This window comes from Pantherophis guttatus, chromosome 1, assembly GCF_059756535.1.
Source record: "Pantherophis guttatus breed Tessera chromosome 1, ASM5975653v1, whole genome shotgun sequence".
Lineage (NCBI taxonomy): Eukaryota > Metazoa > Chordata > Lepidosauria > Squamata > Colubridae > Pantherophis > Pantherophis guttatus.
Genome location: NC_142063.1, coordinates 179972585 through 179984900, shown reverse-complemented (window position 1 = coordinate 179984900; position 12316 = coordinate 179972585). Strand labels below are relative to the sequence as shown.

At 40.5% G+C, this 12316-nt stretch overlaps 1 protein-coding gene across 35 annotated transcripts in view; it reads left to right on the top strand.

Moving 5' to 3' along the window:
• Window positions 1-12316, top strand: part of HDAC4 (histone deacetylase 4) — a 555425-nt gene that overhangs the window by 471184 nt on the left and 71925 nt on the right. For 26 of the 35 annotated variants that reach the window (XM_087885457.1, XM_087885399.1, XM_087885492.1 and 23 more), the window contains one exon: window positions 7177-7274. In XM_087885457.1, the coding sequence (XP_087741583.1) occupies window positions 7177-7274 (98 nt within the window). Of the gene's footprint in view, window positions 1-774; window positions 849-7176; window positions 7275-12316 lie in introns of all 35 variants that reach the window. The other 9 variants (XR_015732045.1, XR_015732047.1, XR_015732046.1 and 6 more) reach the window with 1 other exon arrangement.

Genomic DNA, 12316 nt, shown 5'->3' with positions numbered 1-12316 from the left:
TATGACCAAAATTCTAACAGATTTACCTGGGAGATACTTATGGCCCAGATTCAAAGTTCCAAATCCCCCTTTGAGGTCATGTGATTGTGATCTGGGCTTTTGAAAACCCATTTGCATGTATAACGTGCAAGGTCCATATTCATGTGATTGTTATTTGCATTCTTCCAATCTTCCATGTAGACTTCCTCAGAAAGAGAACATTACTTTAAAATGATTATTCAAAAATATAATGAATAAAACAGAAAAGGTAAAATAAAAGAATTTAAAAGGCCTCAATAAGTAAGTATCCTTCAGATCTTAGTTTAGTTTTTGTCATGTCACCCACCCATGTTGTCCTGGTCCTACTTTTTGGCCCCAGCATTTTTGACATTTCTGCTTTAAAACTACTATATGAAAAGAATATTTTAATTACTATATTATAAACAACTTGAAAAAAACTAAAATCATTATGTCTTCTTAAATCATGCTTAAGATTTTAAGGCCTGGGCGGGGCCACAGCAGCCTCAGGACAGCTTCAGGTTTTGAGGCAGCAGCAGCAGCCAATCAACAAGGAACTTGCTTCCTTTGTCTCAAGGAACTGCAAGCCCCTTGTTGATTGGCTGCCATGCCCCAATCCCTAAAGCTCATTTGAACTAGCCAGTCAGCAGCAAGCAGGAGGCAGCTCGTCGCCGGCCAGATTGGGCCCAAACTAAGCCTGCAGGCCCTCATGGCAGAGAAGCTGTTCATTTATTCTGATGGGGAAAGCTGTTTTCCTTACATCTCACGTTCTTACAGCTTCACGGGCTTCTGAATAAAAGACTTTGGCTTCTCTGCCACGTGGGTCAGCCTCTTCTGGAGCTCTTCAAAAAGTAAGTACAGTACAGCCATGGGAAATGGGGTGGGGAGGAGTAAGTGGAATCCAGGATTCTAGCAAAGCAGGCACAGTCTGTGGAGAGGGCTGAACGGAGCCTCGGAGGGCCGGATCTGGCCCATGGAGGAACCATTTTGGCCTGTAACAGGCCGGGGGAAGCCTTTGGAGGCCCCCACACCCTATTTAGCTGGCAGAGTGCTGTAGGAGACCGTGCAGGCTGAAAACAGGGCACAGGGCACCCTTGCACCCCGTTTTCACTAGCAGAGGCACCGCAGGACAGTCATTTGCTATTTCCAGGTCAGCTCCACAGGCCAAACTAAGTACCACCATGGGCCAGATCTGGCCCACGGGCCTTGAGTTTGACACCCCTGCAAACTCCTTTATGGACCTCCTTAATAGAGGAGGTGGACCTCCTTAATAAAGGAGACTCATAACATTCTCCGTCTCCCCATTCTGGTGATTTGGCTAGATATAACTGAGAAAAGAGAATCCTTCAAATAACATGGCCCCAAACTATGTAGAGCTTCATCACTTTGAATTGGACCTCCTACAAGAGATCTAATGTGTAACTTATATAAAACCATGTGATCTACGACATTTTGGACTAATTGAATTTTTTTGATATTTTTCAATATGTAGAGCACATTGCAATAGTTAAAACAGGAGATGATTAGGGAATGGGTGACTGTGAACAAGTTGGTCCAGGAAAAGACATAACTGACACACAATTCACAGTTGTGCAGAGGCCCTCCTCATCATGACTGCAATTTACACCTTGTCTAGGACAACCTTAGATTATGCATTGGGTCCATCTGGGGCAGGGCAACTTCATTCAAAATAAAAGTTGGCAATTTTTCATGGACCAAAGAGCCAGTTTTATCTCAGGGTTCAGTCTGTTACCCTTAACAGCTTCCATGCACTGTAAGAGGGAGGTCATGGCATGGGCTGAGAAATGCAACTAGGTATGATCAGCATACTGATTATATCTTACTTCTTACTGATGGCTGATCTCATCCGATAGCTACTTGTAGATGTTAAATAGAAGCACTGTTTATTGAACCCTGTGTGACCGCACAAAGCAGGGGTAAGGGCCGGACCCCTCACTTCCTGATAACAGCTACAGAGGAGGGAAGAGAATCAGGACAACAAAGTACCCCCCCCCAGTCTCATCCCCCAGGGCATTCCAGAAGGATAATATAGTCAATGGTATGGACAGCTGCAGAGAGTCTTCATCAGCTGTTCTAATCACAGGAAGAAAAGTAACACAGACTGTCACAAAGTAGAGGAATCCTCTGGGTTCCCCAAAGAGAAAAAGGTGTGTGGTGGTGATTGGTGACTCAGACAAGGGATGGTGCCATTGAGAGAACTTTGGATTTCTGGACCATCATTTACATTATCTAAGTGATGGGCTTCTAACTGGACATGGGCTCTCACAAGGATTGGAAAGAATATGTTTGGAATCATCTGGGTCATCCAAAGGGCTTTAAATTAAACCTGTGGCCAATTTTTAGGACCAAACCCAAAGCATAAGCCACAAGACAACAAATCAGACCAAAAGGAGAAAAGGGCACCAGAGTATAAAATAGGAAACACAACACGTAAATGCAAGGTTCAGATGTCTATACACTAATGCTGAGAGTATGAATAAACAGGGAGAACTTGAAGTCCTGGTATGTGAGGGTAGCTATATTGTTGCTATTAGTGAAACTTGGTGGGATGGAGCTATGATTGGAATATATTACTAGAAGGATATCATTTGTTTAAAAGAAAAGAAAAAAGGAGAAGTTGCATTGTATGTAAAGAATTCTTACAGCTGCACAGAAATGCATGATGCCAAAAGCAAAAGCCTTTGTGAAAATATTTGGGTGAATACTACAGAAAAATATGACATACTACAAGTCAGCCAAACAAGCAAAGAAAATAGATGAACTTTTTGCAAATCAGTTACCTGAGATATGCAGAAAAAATATCACTGTAGTAATGGGAACTTTTAACTATATGAATACAAATCACTGGGACCTGATGGATCCTAGAGTTCTAAAGGAGCTGGCAGATATCATCTCAGAACCACTATACCACATATTTCAAAAATCCTGGAGTACCAGTGAACTACCAGAGGACTGGAAAAGATCTGATGTGGTTCTCATCTTCAAAAAAAAGGAGAAAAACCAGACCCAGGAAACTACAGACCAATCAGCCTAACATCAATACCCGGAAAGATACTGGAAAAAATGATAACAAACCCAGATCTGCCAACATCTAGAAAGGAGAAAAGTAATAACTGGAAGTCAGTATGGATTTGTTAAAAACAGATCATTCCAAACCAATCTTATTTCATTCTTCAACATAGCGACTAAATTAGTAGACCAGCAAAATACTGTGGACATAATATACTTATTATATTATACTGTGGACATAATATACTTAGACTTCAGCAAGGCATTCAACAAAGTAGACCACAACCTACTTCTTGGTAAGTTAAAAAAAAGTGAGATAGATAGCATCACCATCAACTGGCTGACAAACTGTACTCAATGAGTAGTCCTTAATGGTACTACATCTACAGGGAGGGAATTAAGCAGTGGGGTACCACAATGTTCCGTCTTAGACCCAGTACTTTTCAATATCTTCATAAACGACTTAGATGAGGGAATAGAAGGGGACTTAACAAATTTGCAGATGATGCTAAACTGGCAGGAATAGCCAACACCCTAGAAGATAGGCTCAAGATCCAGATGAATCTTGACAGACTTGAACACTGGCCCTATCTAACCAAATGAAATTCAATGTAGAGAAAAGTAAAGTCTTAGGCAAGAAAAACCAAAACTATACATATAGACTGGGTGAAACCAGGCTTAATAGCAGTAACTGAGAGGAATCTTGGAGTCTTATAGTGGTCAACCAATTAAATATGAACCAAAAGTGTTCGGTGGCAGCCAAAAAAGCCAATGCAATCCTAAATTGCATTAACAGAGAGAGACGATCAAGATCAAGTGAGGTACTAATAGCACTCTATAAAGTCTGAGTAAGACCACACCTAGAATACTGCATCCAGTTTTGGTCACCATACTATAAAAAAGATGTTGAGACTCTAGAAAGAGTGCAGAGAAGAGCAATCAAGATGATTAGGGAACTGGAGGCTAAAACATACAATGAACGGTTGCAGGAACTGGTCATGGCTAGTCTAGTGAAGAGGAGGAGGAGGAGAACCAGGGGAGACATGATAGCAGTGTTTCAATATTTGAGGGACTGCCACAGAGAGGAGGGGAACAAGCTATTTTCCAAAGCACCTGAAGACCAGACAAGGAACAATAGATGGAAAATGAACAAGGAGAAATTCAATCTAGAAATAAGGAGAAATTTTTCTGACAGTGAGAGCAATCAACCAACAGAACAGCTTGCCTTCAGAAGTTGTGGGAGCTTCATTACTGGAAGTTTTCAAGAAGAGACTGGACTGCCATCTATTAGAAGGGTCTGCTACTTGGGTGAGAGGTTGGACCTACAAGGTCCCTTCCAACTCTATTAATCTGTTAAACTATCCTGATATCAACTGGAAGACAAACTGCATCAAGTGGAAGATTGAACAGGTTCTAGGCATGCCTACTTGTCAGCTTTATCATCCAAAAGATTGAGGAGGAAACTAGAGCAGTGGTCCCCAACCTTTGTGGCTTAGTGGCCCAGCTGGGAAGGGGAGAGGAGAACACAACTCCACGCAAGAGAGAAGAGAAGCCTTTGGGGTGCAGTTGTGCACTTCTTCAGGCTTCTACACACCAAAAGCTTTTGCAAAGGGACTGAAGAGTGCAAGATTGCTCCCCCAAAGCCTTTCTTTTGTTTGCAAAAGCTTTTGGTGTGGAGAAGAGAAGCCTTTGGGGCCATGGTTTCGTCCTCCTTCAGAATAACTGTGGCTGCCCAACTATCCAAAAGCAGATAGGGTGTCCTGTGCAGGCAGCCTGGGCAGCAGGCAGCAAAGCTTTTGGAGCATCAGGAGCAAGCAGCTTGGTGGCCAGGCTTGGGTGGGGTGGGGTGCAGAAGGGAACCAGGCCACATGATTGGAGAACTGGCATGCACAGCTCTCCTCATGCAAGAGAGGAAAAGCCTTTGCGGTGCCACACACGTGGCCCGATAATGGGCCACTGCCCGGGGGTTGGGGATCACTGAACTAGAAGGTCAGCTATCCTGGACTTAATAATAGGGATGAAATGGCTGAAGGAGTGGAAGTTGTAGGAATTTGGGGGAGAATGACTATGTCATACTAGAATTCATCATAATATAGGCACAGGTAACTAAAGAAAGTTAGACTGGTGTTCTAGACCTTAAAAGAGCTGACTTCATCAAACGAAGAGAGAGATTAGGAAAGATTCCATGAATGGAAATCTTAGAGGGAAAAACAGTTCAAGATGGAAAAACAAGAAAATAAAACAAAAAAGAAAAATACCACAGAGAAAGAAAAATGAGATGCCGGACAAAACGAGCATGATTGCACAAAGAGCTCTCTGATAAACGGAGGGATAAAAAGGACAATGATAAAAGGTGAAAAGTGGGGCGGGGGGGTATATCTAGAATAGAATACCAGTAAATAGCTCAAATTTGCAAGGCTGCCCTTGCAGAATCATGAAGACTAAGGGTCAGAATGAACTAACGACTGGCAACAAAAGCTAAAAATAACTAAAAATTTGTTTTCTTTGCAATTTGCAAAAAAAAAATTGCAATTAGAAAGTCTGTTCACTACAGATAGTGTTCAACTTACAACCACAATTGAGCCCAAAATTTCTCTTGCAAAGCAAGACATTTGTTAAGTGAGTTTTGCTCCATTTAATGACCTTTCTTGTCACAGTTGTTAAGTGAATCACTGTAGTAACATGGTTGTTAAGTGAATCTGCTTCCCCATTCTTGCTTGTCAGAAGGTACAAAAGGTGATCATATACCTCAGGACACTGCAACTATCATAAATATGAACTAGTTGCCAAGCATCTGAATTTTGATCATGTGACCATGGGGATGCTGCAACAGTCTTGTGAAAAACAATTATAAGTCACTTTTTTCAGTGCCATTGTAACTTCAAACACTCACTAAATGAATGGTTGTAAGCAGTAGTGGGATTCAAGTAATTTAACAACCGGTTCTCTGCCCTAATGATTTCTTCCAACAACCAATTTGCCAAACTGCTCAGAAAGTTAACAACCGGTTCTCCCGAAGTGGTGCAAACTGGCTGAATCCCACCACTGGTTGTAAGTCAAGGACTACCTATAGTAGGAGAAGATGGCAATAATATGGTGGGCAGCAAGGAGAAAGCAGAACTACTTAATTCCTTCTTTGCATCTGTCTTCACAAAAAGAAAAATAGTCCAGTCTACCAAAAGCATCATCGTGGAAGATAGCACAGGAATGCAAGTCAAAATAGGTAAGGATTTGGTAGGAGAATACCTATCTGCATTCAAATCTCTTGGATCAGATCTCCTGATTTATATCGCAGAGTACTGAAGGAGCTGGAAGAGGTGATCTCAGAACCACGAATGAAATCTTTCATAGTTCCTGGAGGATGAGGGAACTGACAGAGGACCAGAAAAGAACTGATGTGGTTTCAATCTTCAAAAAACTGCCAAAAAAAGCCAATGGAGTTCTAAGTACATCAACAGATGAATAACATCAAGATTACAGGAAGTAATATTACCTCATGGTAGGCCGATTTATTCTCTAATACCATCTAAGGGCAGAACAGGAAGCTGGAAGCTTGTCAGACAGAGATCCAACCAGGAAGTAGGGAGGAATTTCTTGATAGTCAGAATGATTAAATAGTGGATTAATTGGCCCTGCAGGTAGACCTCTATACTCTCCTTCCCAGGAGGAAACAGGTCACCCTAAAGAGGGTCATTGGGTGATCATCTGCAGACATTTAGACTTCACTACCCAAATTGCAATATGGTAGGCTTTAATAGCAGCTCTTACCTGCGTTCGGTAAAATTTGCTCAACTTCTACCAGCAGCATTCTAGATATTTCTATTCCATTTTATCCTTTTCAATTCCTCCTCTTGAGGGACCAAGCGATCCACAGGTTGCATGGAGCAATCCTGTTCAAAGCCCCAGTCAAGACAGTGACTAGGAACCTGGCAGGCAGATAGTGTCATGAAAGTATTTAAAAGTTAAGATCGCACTATCGTAATAGTGAAGGAAGGGTATTCAAATTTCTACATCGGTTTGTATTTTCTCATATTAAATTGCATAAGAACTATTAAATGATTTGAAGTGCTGTTAAACAATCTTATAGATATTAATATTTTCTAGATACATAACCTGTTTCATTCTTTTTCTTCATTTTCTATTTCTTAGGTTGGCATAGGATTGGGTGTTGGTTTTAATGTAAATATAGCATTTACTGGTGGTCTTAATCCACCAATAGGAGATCCAGAATACTTGACTGCTTTCAGGTAATTCTTAATTTACAAATTTTTCCTAGCTTGGTGGGTGATTAGGAGTATCTGTATGTTAATATTCAAATTTGTACACTTTTATAAGCCTTATGCTTATAAAAAAAGAAATACATTACATAAAGGCAATGCAAGTTTTAATGTATGAAATTTATTTTTTTTTATTATTTTTTGTTTATGATATCTTTCTCATGTGATATTTTTCATGCTATTTATGTTAATAGTAAGGTGACCAGACGTCCCGCTTTTGGCGGGACAGTCCCACTTTTGAGCAATTTGTCCCGCGTCCCGCGGCGTTTTAAAAAAGTCCCGATTTTTCATTCTGCCTCCTGAGTCCCGGCTGCCTCCTGAGTCCCAGCTGATGGCTAGAGGGAAAAAACCTGTTTAAACTCTTGCCGCGGGGCTTCAAAGGGCCGCCCTACGTTGATTAGCTCGGCTTCCCCCTCTCAGCTGATTTGCGCAGGGCTCTGCTCTTGCTAAATTGCTCAGCAGTTTTTTTTTTCTCTTTGTGCAAACCAAGTTCAAAACGAAACTGAAAGTAAAACAGGCTGTTGGCTTTGCTGTTTGCTTGCAACTGTTGGAAAATTAGGCAGCAGATTTATTTTCCTTTTCCTCACCAAAAAAGGTAGGTGTAAACAATGGGAAATTATTTAGGGCAAAAGAGGAGAGTTCAAGATTTTAAAACACAAAAGAAAAAAAACTCTTTTTAACTAGGGAATTGTAATAATTGAGATACTATTAATTGTATACTGTGTTGAAAGCAGAAATGGTTAAATTGTGGTTTGGAGGAATATATGGGGGAAATTATTTGGTTTATTATTATTGGTAAATATAATTAATTGATTTGTAAGAAATTGGATTGCATGGAAATAATTGGAATATTCATGTTCATATTGATTAATATACAAAAAAGATAGTTATATAACTAATTGATTTATATTAAAATGTTGAATTTGTATTAAACAACTGTATTACATAATTACATAATTAACCAATGTGAGGATGGATATAAAAATAGATGACAATGGGAAGGGGTATAATATAGAATAGAAGGGAAAAATTGAATTTGATTAAGATTAGAGATGAGGATGAAGGGTAATATTGTTTTTTTAAAAAAATAGATGAGGAATAAATATGGCAAAAAGGAAATATAGAAATTGTAAATTTAATTGAAATGACTATAAACACTGTTTAAATTTGTGAACCAGCCAAATATTCTGTTCAAAGAAAATACATGGTATGTTTGTATGTGTGTTTCTAATTATTGCTATTTATTCATATTTGTTTTCTTTTATTCTTTAAAGTTTAACAATTCATTCTTTATCTTAATATCTTTATATTTGTTTGGGGTTGGCTTTCTTCCCTTTCATCTTTTTTATTGTACAGCAATCTTTCTCCTCAAACCTACCACCTCTCTTTTCTTTTCTTCTTACTTTCTCTTCCCCCCACCCTCTTCTTCTCCTCCCTATTTCCTCAGGAAATATTCTCCTCCTCACTTCCTCCCTCTCTTACCGTCACTCCTACTCTCTTCCTCCCTCTCTTAACCGTCACTCCTACTCTAATTTCCCTTCCCTTCCTTCATCCCTCTCTATTACTGTATCCTTTTATGCATATGGACTACTCAGAGGGCTGAAAAAGTTATTTCTGACTGGTCCTCACACTTTTGACCAGTCCTCGAACTTACGACTGTCCTCACATTTTACATTTTTGCCCTATCTTGTCATCATGGTGAAGAGAAGCAGTTGTGAAATGAGTGACATGGTTGTTAAGAATGCTGCACGGGCATAAATGTGAGGATGGTCATAAGTGTGAGGACCAGTCAAAAGTGCGAGGACCTGTCAGAAATGACTTTTTTCAGCCCTCTGGTTAGTCCTTTTGTGCATATGGACTACTCAGAGGGCTGAAAAAGTTATTTCTGACTAGTCCTCACACTTTTGACCAGTCCTCGAACTTACGACTGTCCTCACATTTTACGTTTTTGCCCTATCTTGTCACCATGGTGAAGAGAAGCAGTTTTGAAATGAGTGACATGGTTGTTAAGAATGCTGCACGGGCATAAATGTGAGGATGGTCATAAGTGTGAGGACCAGTCAAAAGTGTGAGAACCTGTCAGAAGTGACTTTTCAGCCCTCTGAGTAGTCCCTATACACATAGCCATGGCCACCCGGTCACATGACCAGCTAGCCACGCCCACCCAGTCACATGGCCTCCAAGCCACACCCACACAATAAGCCACGCCCACAATGGTGTCCTTCTTACCAATGTTAAAATCTGTTCACCTTACCCTATACACATAGCCATGGCCACCCAGTCACATGACCAGCTAGCCACGCCCACCCAGTCACATGACCAGCTAGCCACGCCCACAAAATAAGCCACACCCACAATGTCCCTCTTTACCAATGTTAAAATCTGGTCACCTTAGTTAATAGTGGTTCTTTTCAACATATACCGTATTTTCCGGCGTATAAGACGACTTTTTAACACATGAAAATCTTCTCAAAAGTCGGGGGTCGTCTTATACGCCGGGTGTAGTTCTCCTGTAACCAGGCAGACCAGCCCGAAAGGCTCTGACGAGCCTTAAATGGCTCTGGCGATCCCAGCTCTGGCGATCCCAGCTCTGACGATCCCAGCTGAGTTCCCTGCAACTCAGTTGGGATCGCCAGAAACCACGTAAAAGGGAAAAAGTTTTTTCCCTTTTACTCTGACGATCCCAGCTCTGACGATCCCAGCTGAGTTCCCTGCAACTCAGTTGGGATCGCCAGAAACCACGTAAAAGGGAAAAAGTTTTCCCCCTCCAGCTTGCTTACCTCAGCTGCTAATCGCAACGCTTGCCTTGCTTTGCTTGCTTGAATCTATTCAGGCAAGCAAGCAACTCCCTGCCTGCAATCAAGCAAGGAGTTAGTTGTGGACTTCAACTCCCAGAATTCCTCAGCCAGCAAAGCAAAGCTGGCTGAGGAATTCTGGGAGTTGAAGTCTACAAGTCTTAAAGTTGCCAAGGTTGGAGACCCCTGTTCTATTGGGTAAGATTTTTCCCCTTTGGGAGCTTTAAAAAAAATAGTCAATTGGGGGTTTTTTAGTTGTTCTTTTTTAGACCTAGCCATTTAGGAAGCCGTTTAGGAAGTTTTAAATTTAGCTTTCATATAAAAATAAAAATAAAATAAAATAAAATAATATTTGTGCAGCTTTCTGAGATTTAGTGTGTTTCTGTAGTGTTTCACTCCAACTACACAAACACACAAAATCTCACAAAGCTGTATGTGGAATTTTGTGTGTGTAAAGTGTGAAAGTTGGTTTTTTGGACTTTTTGTGGCTGTGTGAGGTTCCTGCTTGTTGCAGGGGCCATTTTGGGTCTAGCACAGCTGCTTTTACATTGTGGGTGAGCCAGTTGTGTTGTGTTGTGTGTGTTTAGAGTGTGAAAGTTTTTTGGGGGGGCTTTTTGTGGCTGTGTGAGGTTCCTGCTTGTTACAGGGGCCATTTTGGGTCTAGCACAGCTGCTTTTACATTGTAGGTGAGCCAGTTGATGTTTTTTAATTTTTATTTGGTGTGCATTGGAAGAGGGGCAGTCTTATATGGCAAGTATAGCCCAAACCCTATATTTTAACAGGAAAAGTTGGGGGTCGTCTTATATGCCCAGTCGTCTTATACGCCGGAAAATACGGTATTCCTTATATGACATTTCCTCTTGTAGTTTTTGATGAGTAAGTCTCATTTTAATAAATGAAAGGCACTGGGACAGCCTTTATTTATAGAATCAGATTAAGGAAAGTAATTGTTGGAACTACTGTTCATGGTAAAATTATCCTAAAATCCATTTTAGATAAATTCCAAGGGAAAATGTAAGCCAAGAACTTAAGAAACTTAAGTGTTTCTTAAACATTTTTTTTGGAGGACCCCTTCCCACTTTTAAAAATTGTGGAGGACCCCAAAAGAGCTTTTGTTTATGTGGGTTATATTTATTGATGTTTACTGCTTTAAAAAATTAAAGTTGATGCATTTGCTACTGCTACTGCTTCTCATGATTGTTTGATGGGGTTTAAATATTGTATTGTTTTTTTAGCGTAGGCTGGCAAAAAAATTACAAGGCCCCTTGAGAGGATCTTGAGGCACCCTCCAAAAATTTTGGGACCACACTTTTAAAAAACACTGGCCTAAAAGAAAGCATATGTCACAATTTAAAAAATTAGCAGTAATTCTAAACAAAAAGCTCCATGAGTCAGGTAGCAATAGCAATAGCAATTAGACTTATATACCGCTTCATAGTGCTTTTACATTCCTCTCTAAGCGGTTTACAGAGTCAGCATATTGCCCCCAACAATCTGGGTCCCCGTTTTACCCACCTTGGAAGGATGGAAGGCTGAGTCAACCTTGAGTAGGTGAGATTTGAACTGCCGAACTTCAGTTACCAGTCAGCTGAAGTAGCCTGCAGTGCTGCACTCTAACCACTGTGCCACCTCAGCTCATAGATAACACAGTCCGGATGTTTTTCACATAGAGATTTATTTTCCAAAAAAATCTACCCTTAATAGAGGGTATGTTCAAATGTACATAGATTAGAAGTCTCTCCATTATAGTAATGCATTCATTTGATTGAGCACAGAAAACCAGCTGCAATAGCAATAGCACTTATATACCACTTCATAGTGCTCTCTAAGAGGTTTACAGAGTCAGCATATTGCCCCCAACAACCTGAGTTCTTATTTTACTGACCTCAGAAGGATGGAAGGCCAAGTCAACCTTGAGCCGGTGAGACTCAAACTGCCAAACTGCAGGCAGCCAGCAGTCAGCAGAAGTAGCCTGCAGTACTGCACTCTAACCCCTGTTGGTTAGAACGCAATGAGGAATAAAAACTAGTATATTTGTTCTCTTTCTCACAACATTCATTATATTCTAAAGCAAAACATTTGAATTAGGCTAGACAGCTATGCCTAAATATCTTTTTGTCCAAAATAGTGTAATACTAATACTAATAGTGTAATAGTAAGAATAAAAATCCACCACAAAGCCAAGAATAGTTATCTACCATGTTTTCCCAAAAATCA